Here is a 13,452-nt window from a genome sequence, read left to right on the forward strand (position 1 = left end):
AATGAGGTGGGAGACGGGGAAAAGGCTCCACTGACTGGGCTCTGACAAAGATCCCCTGTGATTTTTCGGACTGCTTCAAAACTGGGGGAGGAAGCGGAGAGCTGAAGCCTGCACGAAAGCCAAGAATTCCAACGAGCTCTGAGGGTGAGGTTGGGAACGCGATTCGGGCCCTGATGGGGACTCGAGGCGGGTTCCCAAGCGCTTTCTTCTCTTCCGCCCTCAGCTCAGGAGATAGCCATGAACCGTTCCACGGACCAAGAGATGATTGAACTCAAGAACCTGGGACTGGAGGAGCAGCTGGACCTGACTCGCGGCCCTCGAGGCACGACCGCCCGCCCCGTCCGCTTAGAGCGCGCCAACGCCTTGAGGATCTCTCCCGGAAAAGTGCCCGAGATCTTGACCCGCGTTCGCCAGATCCGCCTTCTGGGCGGCCAGACCGACCCCAAGTTGACCGAGGAACTCGGCGAGGGACATCTCTTCAGATCCTGCACTCAGAGTCAACCCACCTGGTGCGATCTGTGCGGGGAGTTCATCTGGGGCGTCTACAAAAAGCGTCTCCGCTGCGTCTGTGAGTACCGGCGCGTAACTACTGGCGGAGCGAGCGGCCTTTCCCAAGCGCCTGCTTGCAGAAGCTTCGGGGAGAAACGGAAGGGCGGGTAATGCCCAGTGGAGGATGCATAAGGTGGCCAGTTAGGGCACCACTGGCGGCGTAACAGCTTGGGGTATATTAGTACCGTTGCTCCTACTGCATGCAGACCGCGTCAGATTGTTACCTTATTTCCGGCTGAGTTCTTGTAACAACTGAGTAAGGCAGGCGCAGATTCAGCAGGGGGAAAACTGGTTACCCTGTTAAAAAAGAAAGAAACCTCTTGCACTGAAAGTATAAGAGCTGTGCAAGAAAAACAAGATGACCGACCCCCTGAAAGTGGTATCTTGCATTGGTTCAAGGTTTGCTTGAAAGCTGTGTGTTTTGGGAAAACTTGCATTTCCTAAAAGAACCAGTGCCCAGAGCGACTATTGAACATGGGCATGTGATACAATTAGACCTTTTTCTTTTCAATCTCTTCACCAACAGTGGCCACAGAAGCTGCCTGTGTGCTGTGTGTGAGAGTCCCGCCCCCCACTAATTAGAAGGTGTGCAGATGTGTCGCTTTGTGTGTCTGTGTCTAATGGGGGGGCATCATGCATACAGCCTCTGTGGAGGTGTTTTTGCTCTCCCCTTGTGTTTTTGTGTATTTGTGCACTGGGAAGCACGGATGGGCAGGATACCCTCTGCTGGAAGTCACATGACCAGAGAGCCAGAGGAGGGCTTAGAATAGAGCAGTCAGTAGCATTCCAAGCCGCTGCCCAGCTGTTTCTCCCATAGCGGTTTCCTTTCTGGGAAATGTTTTGCCACAACTCCTGGCCAGATCTGGCCCATTTCCATACTCAATCCTTCTTTTGTAGGTTTCTCATACAAAATTTGGTCGTTTTGTTTGGGGTTTGGAGAATAATCTTGTTGATGGACGGACAGAAATAGTCCTGAGTTTCCTTAGATAATTTCTTTCCAATGTTTTCTTGCATTGGAAAGAATAAAAATGTCTTTTTTGCTATGTACAAAGCATGTGAGTGAAAAATATGACATTATAACACAACTACAAATGACTGTTTAGAAGTGACTGTGAATTAATAAAATAGGAATCTGTATCTAAGTCTGAGAGTTTGTGGCAATATATTTTTACTAGATTTTTAAAATTGAATCAGTCTGTAACGTGAAAACTGATTTCTGCAAACTTAAACAGAACTGGGGCTGTTTTGTACTATCAAGTAAAGTTCAGTTTATTGGCAATAAAAACAACTGAGTGAGAAATCAGGTACCTGTTACAGTGTAATAGCTCGTTGTTGTTTATTCGTTCAGTCGCTTCTGACTCTTTGTGACTTCATGGACCAGCCCACGCCAGAGCTTCCTGTCGGTCGTCAACACCCCCAGAGCTTCCTGTCGGTCGTCAACACCCCCAGCTCCCCCAGGGACGAGTCCGTCACCTCTAGAATATCATCCATCCACCTTGCCCTTGGTCGGCCCCTCTTCCTTTTGCCCTCCACTCTCCCTAGCATCAGCATCTTCTCCAGGGTGTCCTGTCTTCTCATTGTGTGGCCAAAGTATTTCAGTTTTGCCTTTAATACCATTCCCTCAAGTGAGCAGTCTGGCTTGATTTCCTGGAGGATGGACTGGTTGGATCTTCTTGCAGTCCAAGGCACTCTCAGAATTTTCCTCCAACACATGAACACATTAAAGTGGTGATACAGCCTCTCATTACGCTCCAGTGAGAAGAATGACTCTTTCTTGGGATTCATTCTCCAAATTTTACATTAATAGAATGCAGATAGGTCACAGCATAGCCCAAAGCAAAACAAAAGTTTTAAAAGTCCAGTGGTAAGCTCTGTATTTTTCTAATACATATAAAGTTTCCAGAATTACACAATCACTTGCTTCCCAAACAGTTTTATATCTATAATTTGATCAGATCCACGTTTCTCAAATATAAAATAATTTAAAGGACTAGTTATATTAAAAAAATACTGGTTTTGGGGATGTAATGTGACTGGTCTATAGTGACTATTATCTTGTCACTTTGGCGTAGCATGTACTTTAGTGATGAACATGCATGTGTGAACTCAATTGCAGGCTCAGGTGTTTCCATCTGCAGGGTTGCAAAGGAGGAACTCAGCATCACAGGTTTGGAAGGGATCTTGGAGATACTTTATCCAGCCCCTGGCCAGAGCAGGAATCCTCAGGCCATCCCAGACAAATGCCTGTCCAAACTTTGCTTGAAAATCTCCAATGATGGAGTACCCATGACTCCAGGAGGCAGGCTGTTCCCCTGCTTAATAGTCCTCATGGCCAGGAAATTCCTCCTTATTTTGAGTTTGAATCTCTCTCTCTAAAGCTTCCACCCAAAGGTTCTTGCCCTACTCTTGGGTGCTGTGGAGAATAAATCCATACCCTCTTCTCTGTGACATCCCTTCAAGTATTGGATGGCTGCTATTATGTCTCCCCTTCACCTTTCCTTCTTTAGGCTAAATATAGTTAGCTCTTTTAACTGTTCTTCCTAAGATTTAACATCCAAGCCCCCACCATCTTTATCACTTTTCTCTGCACTCTTTTAAGTTCCTCAGCATCCTTCCTAAATTGTAGGAACCAGAATTGGACAGAGTATTTCAGGTGCAGTCTGACCAGGCAGCATAAAACAGAACTATCATTTCCCAGGATCTTGACACTCTGTCTCTATTGATGCAGCCTAAGACTTGCTCTTTTGGCAGCTGCAGCATGCTGCTGGCTCATGCTTAATCTGTGGTCTACCAGGATCCTAGATCTTTCTCACAAGCTGTTGAGCCAGGTACCACCTATCTTGTACCTGTGCATCTATTTTCTCCTACCTGAGTGAAGAACCCTGTATTCCTTCCCACTGAAATGCATTTTGTTGGATAGGGTCCAGCGTTCAAGCCCATCAAGATCCTTTTGAACCTTGAACCTGTCTTCTGAGATGTTAGCAATACCATCCCCCAGTTTGGTATAATCTGTAAACTTTATGAGCATCCCTTCTATACCTAAACTTTCTCACTGTCATAAATTTCTCAGTCACCTGCTGAAGAGCAAAAATCTGGTCTGTACAACCCCTGCCCAGCTTAAATATCAGGCATACGTGCAGTCTTCACACATACATTACACAGACTGCACAGCCATTCCATATGTAATCATACCCACATTTAACATCCCTACAGTTACATCTTCTATATGTGCAGCTTTACCGTTTTTTAGCATTTTAGCATTTATCCCTTGCATAATAATAATGATGGCACTGGTTTAAACTAAATTCTATCACTTCCATTCGTATACAAATCTTTAAAACACTCCTTCCCTCACTTCAGTTCATCCCAAACCATTTCATTGCTTTTCTTCTTGATTCCATTCATTCTGCTAGAGATGCCTTCTTTAGTTCTTTTCATCCTCTTCCAAAATGTTTTCCTTTCCATCAGAATCATTCTGCAAGTTCCTTGGATCATTTGAGCTTAACTGTTCCCTGCATTCTTCAAATACATTATTTGCAACTATCTTTTTCTCTGTATACACATTATACAATAACTCCCATCATTTTTTGCTGCAACCATTCTATTATATACGTTTTTTCTCATCTACAACCTCTTTCACCAAGCATCCTTTTTGTATTTCCCATCAGCATAATTCCACTCACTTCAGTGCTCCTCTTTAATATGATTATTTTCACTCTGGTCCAAACAGCTTCCACATTTTCTCCTTTGTATCCATATTGCATTAATCCTTTTAATTACTCTTTTAATACTTCTTTACACAGGCATTCATAGTTTCTCATAGTTTCTCTTCCTGCAGGCGTTCGACTTTTACTCTAGTTTCTTTCACTTCTTTCCTTTTCTTCCATGTCTGTTTTTCCCCCAAGGTCCATCAAAAATTCATCTCTGATTCTTCCCTTGTCACCATTCACTGGAGTGGGACAGGCAACTATCATCAGATTATGAATTCCTGCTTTTATGTGTTCTTACAACAATCTAGACCACACCAATTCATATTTTCTGACATACATTTTCTCCCTTTCATTCATAATTAAATCTACATAATCATTCATCTTCCCCACTCCACAAGATAAGACCACCTTCATTCAAATCTATTATTACAGCATTTCCCTTTCTCTTAGTTTAACAAATTCAAAACATACCTATTTTTCTTCCCCTCCTTTAATTAATTAATTAATTAATTAATGCTCTTTATCATTTATTCCTCCTGCATGTGGAATTGTAATCTTCCATATGCTATGGTTGCCACCAGGTGACCCATAAATTTTGACCTCAGCCACCTATCATCTCTTTGGTCAATGAAGCTTTTATGTAATGCTTTTTAGTAACACAGAGGAGCAGACTAGATTAGTAGCCATATGCTGCATTCCCTGCTAATGGTAATGATCATACTGGTCAGCTTGGACACATTTCACATTTCATATTCCACAAGAGCAATCAAACCCAGTTTTACCCCTGCTCAAATTATAGTATTCCATTCAAGCTAGGCGGTCTAATCTACAGACTACCTTGCAAATCAATATATCTACATCCCACCAACTAAATATATCTACATCCCACCAACTAAAAGGTACAAGGAGTCCTCAGTTAACGACTGTAATTGGGACCAGAGTTTCCATTGCTAAGCAACGCGGTCATAAAGCATGACATCACTTGACTGTGCTGCTTAGAGACAGAATACATGCAGTATACTCACACATTCGGGATTCTCATATGAGATCAATTATGTTGTAGCAAACATGATTTAAATATATAATGTTCATATTTAAACATTAAGTCCTCTTATGCTAGGAGGCAACTGGTGCTTTGAAAAGGTGTGCTGACTGTTAGAACATGAACTGGAAAGTACTTTTGAACTCCTGTGTTGCTTATGGCCTTATAGGTATCTGGTTGGCCAATGCAAAAATGCATTGCTGGGCTAGAAACCCTTTGTTCTGAAAAAGCAGGATTCATCTTTTTTAAACAAACCAACCAACCTGTGGTCACTATAACAATACAGACTTTGAAAATGGTTGGTATCACTAGTTTCCTGCTAATTAAGAACAAATTGGAGACCCAGTTTGGTGTAGTAGGTAAGGCACCAGCGTAGAAATTGGGAGACCGTGAGTTCTAGTCTTGTCTTAGGTACAAAGCCAGCTGGGTGACCTTGGGCCAGACACTCTCTCTCAGCCCTAGGAAGGAGGCAATAGCAAACCACTTCTGAAAAACCTTGCCAAGAGAACTGCAGGGACTTGGCCTGGCAGACTCTGAGAATCAGACACAATTGAATGGATAAAAAAAAAATCCTACATTATTTCTGTATCATATTTTGTCTCAGATTACAGTATCTTGAAACAAGAAGGTGTGCAATCTAGACAGTTGAATCATGACTAGCTTATTCTATTAACTGAAGTAGGATATAGCTAAGTCCAATTAAGTTAGTTTCTATCCAAGCTGAAATGGGATATGACTGTGCTGTACATTGGTGTTCAATTCTGTATCAGAATCAGGCATATATCAGGAAAAATGCCTTTACATTATCATTGAGTCATACAGATTGGGCTTGGGTGGCAAGGCAGCTTATAGCTGTTTTCCTATTTTTTTTTCTTTTGACAGGCACAGGATAGAAGGAAGTTATGATCTATGTCTTGTTACAAAGGGATGAAATAAGTTTAAATTCTGTTGTAGTTCTGTACTTCATTGAATATGTAGGGGAGAGATGGGCGGTGAATAAATTTATAAATAAATAAAAATAAATAAATATGTGACTTGGTGTAAAATCAGATCTTTCCAAAAGTCTACATCAGAGCTATTTAAAGTTCAGCTAACAGAATTGTTAATACATAAAACCTCTCTTAAGAATAAAATAGCATATTGTCTGAGAAACATCTGGTACAAGGGAAGTGTGGATATGGACATACTCTCTAGGTCCCCAATGTGCCTATGACCTCTTCCTTCGCATTCTCTAGGTTTTGTTCTTTTGTTTTGTTTTGTAACTGGCCATGCCCCCATAACAGCCATTTTGTGAATTGACAAACCCTGTCCTTGATAGTCCCAGTGCCTATAACTTACCCTCCAAACATGACACTAATCCAAAAAAAAAAAAAAGGTTAACTCTGATGTAACTGTATAATCTGGTTTATGCACACTTCTAAATTGTATTTGCAACATGTGTAAGTATTGGCTGATGCTGATTTATCTTTATTGACCTCCATGTTCTAGTAGCCAAGTAAAAGGTAATCCCATCTTGTTTAAAATATATCTGTACTCAGTAGCAGAAATTTTATTCTGAGCCTATCGTTTTCCAGGATGCTTGCTTTGTATACTCTGAACTTTGCCCTGATTTTGTTGTTTTTTTCCTGACTTCCTTCCCAAGTCATATGGGAAATCACTTTCCATCTCTGGTGCACCAATCTCCTGGCTAATATTTTTCTGCGGAATCAAACACAATGTTTACACCATGAATAAAGTGCCCTGATGACTCGGTATGTTTCCCCACTTCTACATTGATATAGCCATTTCTGATACAAGATTTTTATCCCATTTCCTCTTTTGTGTAGTTATTAGGCAGTTGTCCAGTGTAAAATGTACTGGGCATTGCTGACAGATTATGAGATATACCACATTGAAAAAAGTGTGTATGTTCCTCTGATGTGGTGGACGATGTTATTAAGTCACGTAGTGTCACTGGCAGAGAACATACAGTACCACCAGACTCTTTGTCGTGTTTGCTGCAAGAGACCAATATAGCTATCCATTTGGAAGTGATGTAAGTTTTTCATACATCTAACTAAGTAAAGGAGATATTAACCTAAGAGCATTTTCTTATGCATGAAAATCAGCAGATGTTAATAAGTCACTAGGGGATATCAGAGTGTTTCAAAAGATAGCGTGCCGAATCAGGCCCAAGTTAATTGAATTCAATATTTTATTCCTACAGTGACCAACCAGATGCTGGAACTAGGCTACAATCACAGTATCACCCTCTCACACCATTCCTGTTTTTCAGCAACTAACATTCAGAGTCAAACTATCTCTGATACTAACATAATTATACAGGCATCATGACTGATAGCCTTTGATAGTCTTATCCTTCATGAATTTGTTTAATTGTCTCTTGTAGCTATCCAGCTTTGTACCCATTACACTTTTTGATGAAGGTAAGTATGTATTGTATGAAAGCTTATTTTAAGGTATAAGCTTTCATGAGCTGCAGCTCGCTCCATCAGATGCATGGAAAGTCTTGACTGATGTGGTATTAATATTTCCTCCATACTTGGAGTTCTAAAGCCCACTAATTTACTTTGGATTAGGACTGGGCAAGGAATATATATATGCCACTTCTTTTTATAATTAAAATTTACTCTGTATATTAAATAAAACAAACAATGATACGATGTTACAACTTTATAAATCAAAATTGTTTCATTGGGAATAGATAAAAAATCTAATTAGAAAGTTTTTTATAGGAATGATGAGCTCGCTTACTTTTGCATAATTCCTGAAAATTCCTTAATTTTTCATTTCACATTTTTTATTTATCCTTGCTCTGTATAACAGCAACTGCAGAAACTATGACTTGCACAAGTAGGATGTTGCAGATGGATTCATTATGCTCATAGCCTTCTTAATTATTTGTTCTCATTTTGTACACTAGTCCAAAATTCAGAAGATGACCTTATTTTTAAAGAAGGGTCAGAATAATAATCTCTTGCACTTCTCTTACCATTCCACAAAATGTTTCCATTTCGAGGGACTATTCATTTAACATAAAAGCACTGAGCTGCACTAACAGATACTCCAAAAATTATGGACAGGCTATTGCTCTATGCCACACTAGCAGAAATGCTGGAGACATGTAAATATTTCCAAGAAATGTTGAATCCAACCTTCAGTTGTTAGTAAATTGCTGTTGTTTATTCATTCAGTTGCTTCCGACTCTTCGTGACTTCATGGACCAGCCCACGCCCGAGCTTCCTGTCGGTCGTCAACACCCCCAGCTCCCCTAGGGACGAGTCTGTCACCTCTAAAATATCATCCATCCATTTTGTCCTTGGTTGACCCCTCTTCCTTTTGCCTTCCACTGTCCCTAGCATCAGCATCTTCTCCAGTGTTAGTGAATTACCACTATCCAATAAGTATCAATGATCAATAGTTGTCAGCTGTTACATTCTGCAGAATGGAAAGTTTTACCCATTTCAGTTTTAATATAATTAAATAATATAGTAATATATTCATTTCAAATCAGCTAGATCTACCAGATCACTCTAATCATATTTTTGTCGACTTTCTCAGAATATTAATAAAAATTAATGCAGGGGTGTAAAACCCATAGCATTCCATATTTTGTTAAAGTACAACTTACAGCAGACCAGCTGAGGCATCACTGGACTACTGAGATGTTATTATGCAGGAGCTAAATTTATTCTTTTTTCTGTAAGACTTGTCCTTCCATGGGCTTGATAATTTTGTCTTCATAATGTGTTTCCTTGCAAGAAACAGAGCACTGGCAAATTTGAGAGATCTTTTGCAGTTAATAGTTTAGAAATGGGCTTCATTATCCATGAAAATAGAGTTGCCAAAGACATTTGGATCTTCATTCTGCTGAGGAGCTTCAAATAATTCCTTGGAAAATCATCCTGTCAGCCCAATTCTGTAGAAACTTTCAAAGAAATTGTTCTTGTTGCACCAGTCTTCACATTTGTCACAATCTTGTTGAATCCTGAGATTCATCAATATGCTTCCTGTTCTCTGGCCCATCTCTGTCCAGCTAATAACAGAGCTTCTAATTTGATTTCAAACTTGGGTCATCCCCATAATGTCTATCTTCTGATTTTAGAATTTACATATTTCTTTTTATTAGATTCTTCACCATCCTACAGATCAAAAAACTAAGCTTAATTGTGATCCCCTTCCCAGAATAATAATATAAAACCAAAAACATTGACAGCCTTACAATAAGAATCTGTATTGGTGAGAAGATTTCCTGCAAATAAACAAGTATTTGTCTTTTGCAAAACACGCAGTTAAGGAAAAAAAATCATATTAGTCTTTGGTTTTATGATTTTTGTGATGAAACCTGCTATTGTTCAGAGCCTGAGTTTTGGCTTTACTAAAAAAGTTTATTGCATAAAGAGCCAATGAGAGTCAGTCCAAAGATGAGTTCATGGTGGCTGGCCATGGCCCAGTGAAAGAGTGCAGGTGATGTGAAAAATCAGCTAAACTTGGCTAACAGTTACAGTTGTTGTATTCTCTTGGGTTAAAAAAACATTTGGAAAAGACACAAGGTTCACAATGTATCTGCCGCATCCTTTTTGAGGAATTATTTAAATAAGAAATCTGCACAATGCTGATCCAACTACCTTTAAGCTAGAATACTAGAAGAATTTAGAAACAAAAATTCTTCTAATTCAGCCGTGATTAATCACCACAACATTATCGGTTGTTTTATTACAAAATGAGTACAAAATAAACTTGGAAGTTTACACAAAGATACTAATGATTAGTTACATTTCTGCAATTTGTATGTATCTCTGTATTTCATAATACAACGTACCTCATAGAAGCTTAGTTTCTATATTTCATATTTCTTATCTGTATCTTTTGTTACAATACAACACACTATTTTTATACTTCTATATCTTATTTTCTCATTTTCTTTTCTCCATTATTATTATTTTATTTGTCATCAGGCTTTAGTTTCTGACCCTTCCTCTTTATTCTTTATGCTAAATGGCATCTTTTTCTACCTGAATACTGGGAACTTTACCTGTTACATTATCAATACTGTTCTATTATCTATCTCTTATTGTCTCCTTACCCTGTTACTTTTACTACTGTTACTCTATGCTTAGTTTTAGAGTTTTATTATTTTCCCCGTCTTGTCGCTTGCTCCCAGCATTTTCTCTGGCTGGTTCTCGTTCCACGTGTACCCAAATACTTAGCTCCTTTCAGTTTCTTCAGGAGTCAGGAGTCAGCACCATGTCCGACTAACAAAATGTATTAAAAGGCATAAGCTTTCGTAAGCTGCAGTTCATTTCATCAGATGCATGAGTGGCTTGATATAGGATTTAAACTGGGATGACGTGGGGGGGAAGGGAGGGAAAATCAGGTACAGTATGCAGATTCAAGTTACATGCAAGATGGTTTTTTTTTTCTTTTTTCTTTTCATGCCTTCGAGTCAGTGTTGACTCCTGGCAATTGCCTGGACAGGACCCTGTAGTCTTCATGGTAAGATTCAGAATTGATTTGCCCTTGCCTCCTTCCCAGGGCTGAGAGAGAGTGACTGGCCCAAGGTCACCCAGCTGGCTTTATGCCGAAGATGGGACTAGAACTCCCGGTTTCTAGCCTGATGCCTTAACCACTACACCAAACTGGTTCTCTGAGGCAGATTACAAGCACCTTATCAGTTAATAATTGTAATGTGTTAAAACCCATTGCATTTGCCAAGACCTTTTGAGGTATCCTGAAACCTTTTGATGTATGTGAGTTCAGCAGTTTCTTGCTTAATGGTGATATTAAAGTCTCTTTTTTCCAAAATGGTCACTCCTGAAGGACAGATAGGATATAAATATAAGGACCAAACCATCTGAACATCCTACTAGACCTAAAATTATTTTTGTTGGATTAACCTAATTTTTAAATCATCAGAATCATACACTTTTTAAAACCTGAGCCCACTGATTTTGTAATATTGGATACTTCAATTAAAGGCAAAGTAGAAGCTTCTGGCTTCAATAGTAATATAATCTAGATATATGAAATACCACAGCAGGTGGCAGCACCTAGCTGACCTTGCTATACAGTAACACTGCCGGGCCTAGTAGCCCAAGTTTTTTTTTTTTAAGGGTAGCCTTTGTACACAAGAACTTAATATACTAGCAGATGGATATAACTGGAAACAATGCTATTTTAGCAGTAGTAGTAGTTTTATTAATTATGCACTTAGTTATACAGGGATAAATTAAAACAGCAATTGATACAATAATGTGTTACAATCAATTGTAACATAAATAAAATAAGGAGCCTCTAAAACATTAATGACATACAATACTATTAACCTATACACATTCAAAGTGACAAATAAGAATTTGTTTATTTTACAGCAAGTTCACGGGCCAATGTAAAAGAAGCAATTTAAGGCTTTTTTCAACTTTACTGTAATCAAATTCCAAGTGTAATCCTGGCAGGAATCTATTGGAGAGAAATAGAGCTTCTAAGTGTAAACGTGGCTATTCTATTCTCAGATGATCCCGGCATGACCAAGGGACAAATGCACAGGCAGGGCCGCAAATGGGGGGGGGGCAACCAGGGCATGTGCCCCGGGTGCCACGCTGGTGGGGCGCCAAAATGGGCGCGGAATCCATGTTTGCCTAGGTGACACAGACCCTAGTTGCGGCTCTGTGCACAGGCACCACCAGTACAAGAGCCACCAGCAGGGCTTTCAAATAATCAGTGTACCCATATGCAGGGAACAGTGGGTCAACACCATCAGTTTGTTAGGTTATCTTTCTCAAAGTCCCAATTTAACAATTGTGATTTTAAAAAGTAAGGAAGGTCCAGAACAGGAGTACTCTGGACATGAATCAAAGGATGGAATAAAGTCTTGGTAACCCAGCCAACAGGCTGCTACAGTAAGTGTGACACAGCCAGGGGACAGACCAAGAGCTTGGATGTCTTGGTAGTGAGAAACCACTGGATTCTGCAAACATTCATTCTGTAGAAATAGCAGAATTTCACATTTTTTCCAATTATTTTTTTCCAATCCATATGGAAAATTGTGGATCATGGCATCTTTCTGAGCCAGTTTTGGAGATTGAAAGTAGAAGGCACTGTATTACGGTGATTCTCCTCCTTTCTCCAGGACCAGTTCCAACTGGTGCTGGGTTAGGGAGAGGTCAAGCATGAGCCCCCTGCTTTGAGCGGTGCCTCAGGACTCTAGCCTCTCCTGGCTCCTATTTAACATCTACATGAAACCACTGGGTGAGGTTATCAGTGGCATAGGGTATGGTATCATCAGTGTGCTGATGGTACCCAGTTGTACCTTGGGCTGTAGCAATGTGTGATAGTTGCCTTAATTCCAATAACACTCAGACTCAAAGAAACAATTCAGGTTCTGAGTTTATTTAGAAAAGGGTGCAAACAGGTAAAAAGCTGAGAATGAGAAAAGCGCGCCTAAACTCAAACTAAATAGCATCTTACAAACAGCAGCCCAACCCCTCCCTCACATGCAGTTCACCCCACATTCCCAGGTGCTCCTAACGAACTCTGCTGCTCAACGGGCAAAGAGACCTTGACATTTCAGAGATAGTCTAAACACATTCCTTCTGGCACAGATCAACACGTTTTCAGTACAAGGGTCGCAGCAGCACCCTCCCAGCTAGAACACGTATCAGCACCATGGCAAGCGAACCGTTACGATGCAGAAACATCGGAACGGTGAATATGACACAATGGCTGTAAGGATCTGGACCGGGGGCAACAGGCTTCAACTCAAGAACAGGAAAACTGAGTAGCTGTGGTTTTTAAGGCCCCCTTGTTCTGGAGGTTTTCCATCTTCAATTCTGCATGGGGTGCCCTTCCCAGCCAGAATTGGTATGCATTTTGGGAGTCCTTCTGGATTCACAGCTCCTGCTCAAAGAGCAGGTGGAAGCCATGGTTAGGGAGGCCTTTGCATAGGTTCATCTTGTACACCAACTGCACCCATTCCTGGACTAGAAGGCCTTGCTTGCTCATAGTGACTCATGCCTTAATCACCTCCTGTTTGGATTACTGTAATGTGCTGTATTTTGGGCTGCCTTTGAAGAGCATTTAGGTGCAGAGTGGAGCAGTACAGCAATTTTTGGAATTTCTTGTTATGCTCATATAACACCACTGCTCTGCATG

At 40.4% G+C, this 13,452-nt stretch overlaps 1 protein-coding gene across 1 annotated transcript in view; it reads left to right on the forward strand.

Moving 5' to 3' along the window:
- RASSF1 (Ras association domain family member 1) overlaps positions 1-13,452 on the forward strand; it is a 44,169-nt gene continuing 30,717 nt past the window's right edge. Inside the window, exon 1 of the mRNA XM_063291962.1 lies at positions 1-568. Coding sequence (XP_063148032.1) covers positions 238-568 — 331 coding nt within the window. The 5' untranslated portion in view covers positions 1-237. The remainder of the gene's footprint in view (positions 569-13,452) is intronic.

This window comes from Candoia aspera, chromosome 2, assembly GCF_035149785.1.
Source record: "Candoia aspera isolate rCanAsp1 chromosome 2, rCanAsp1.hap2, whole genome shotgun sequence".
Lineage (NCBI taxonomy): Eukaryota > Metazoa > Chordata > Lepidosauria > Squamata > Boidae > Candoia > Candoia aspera.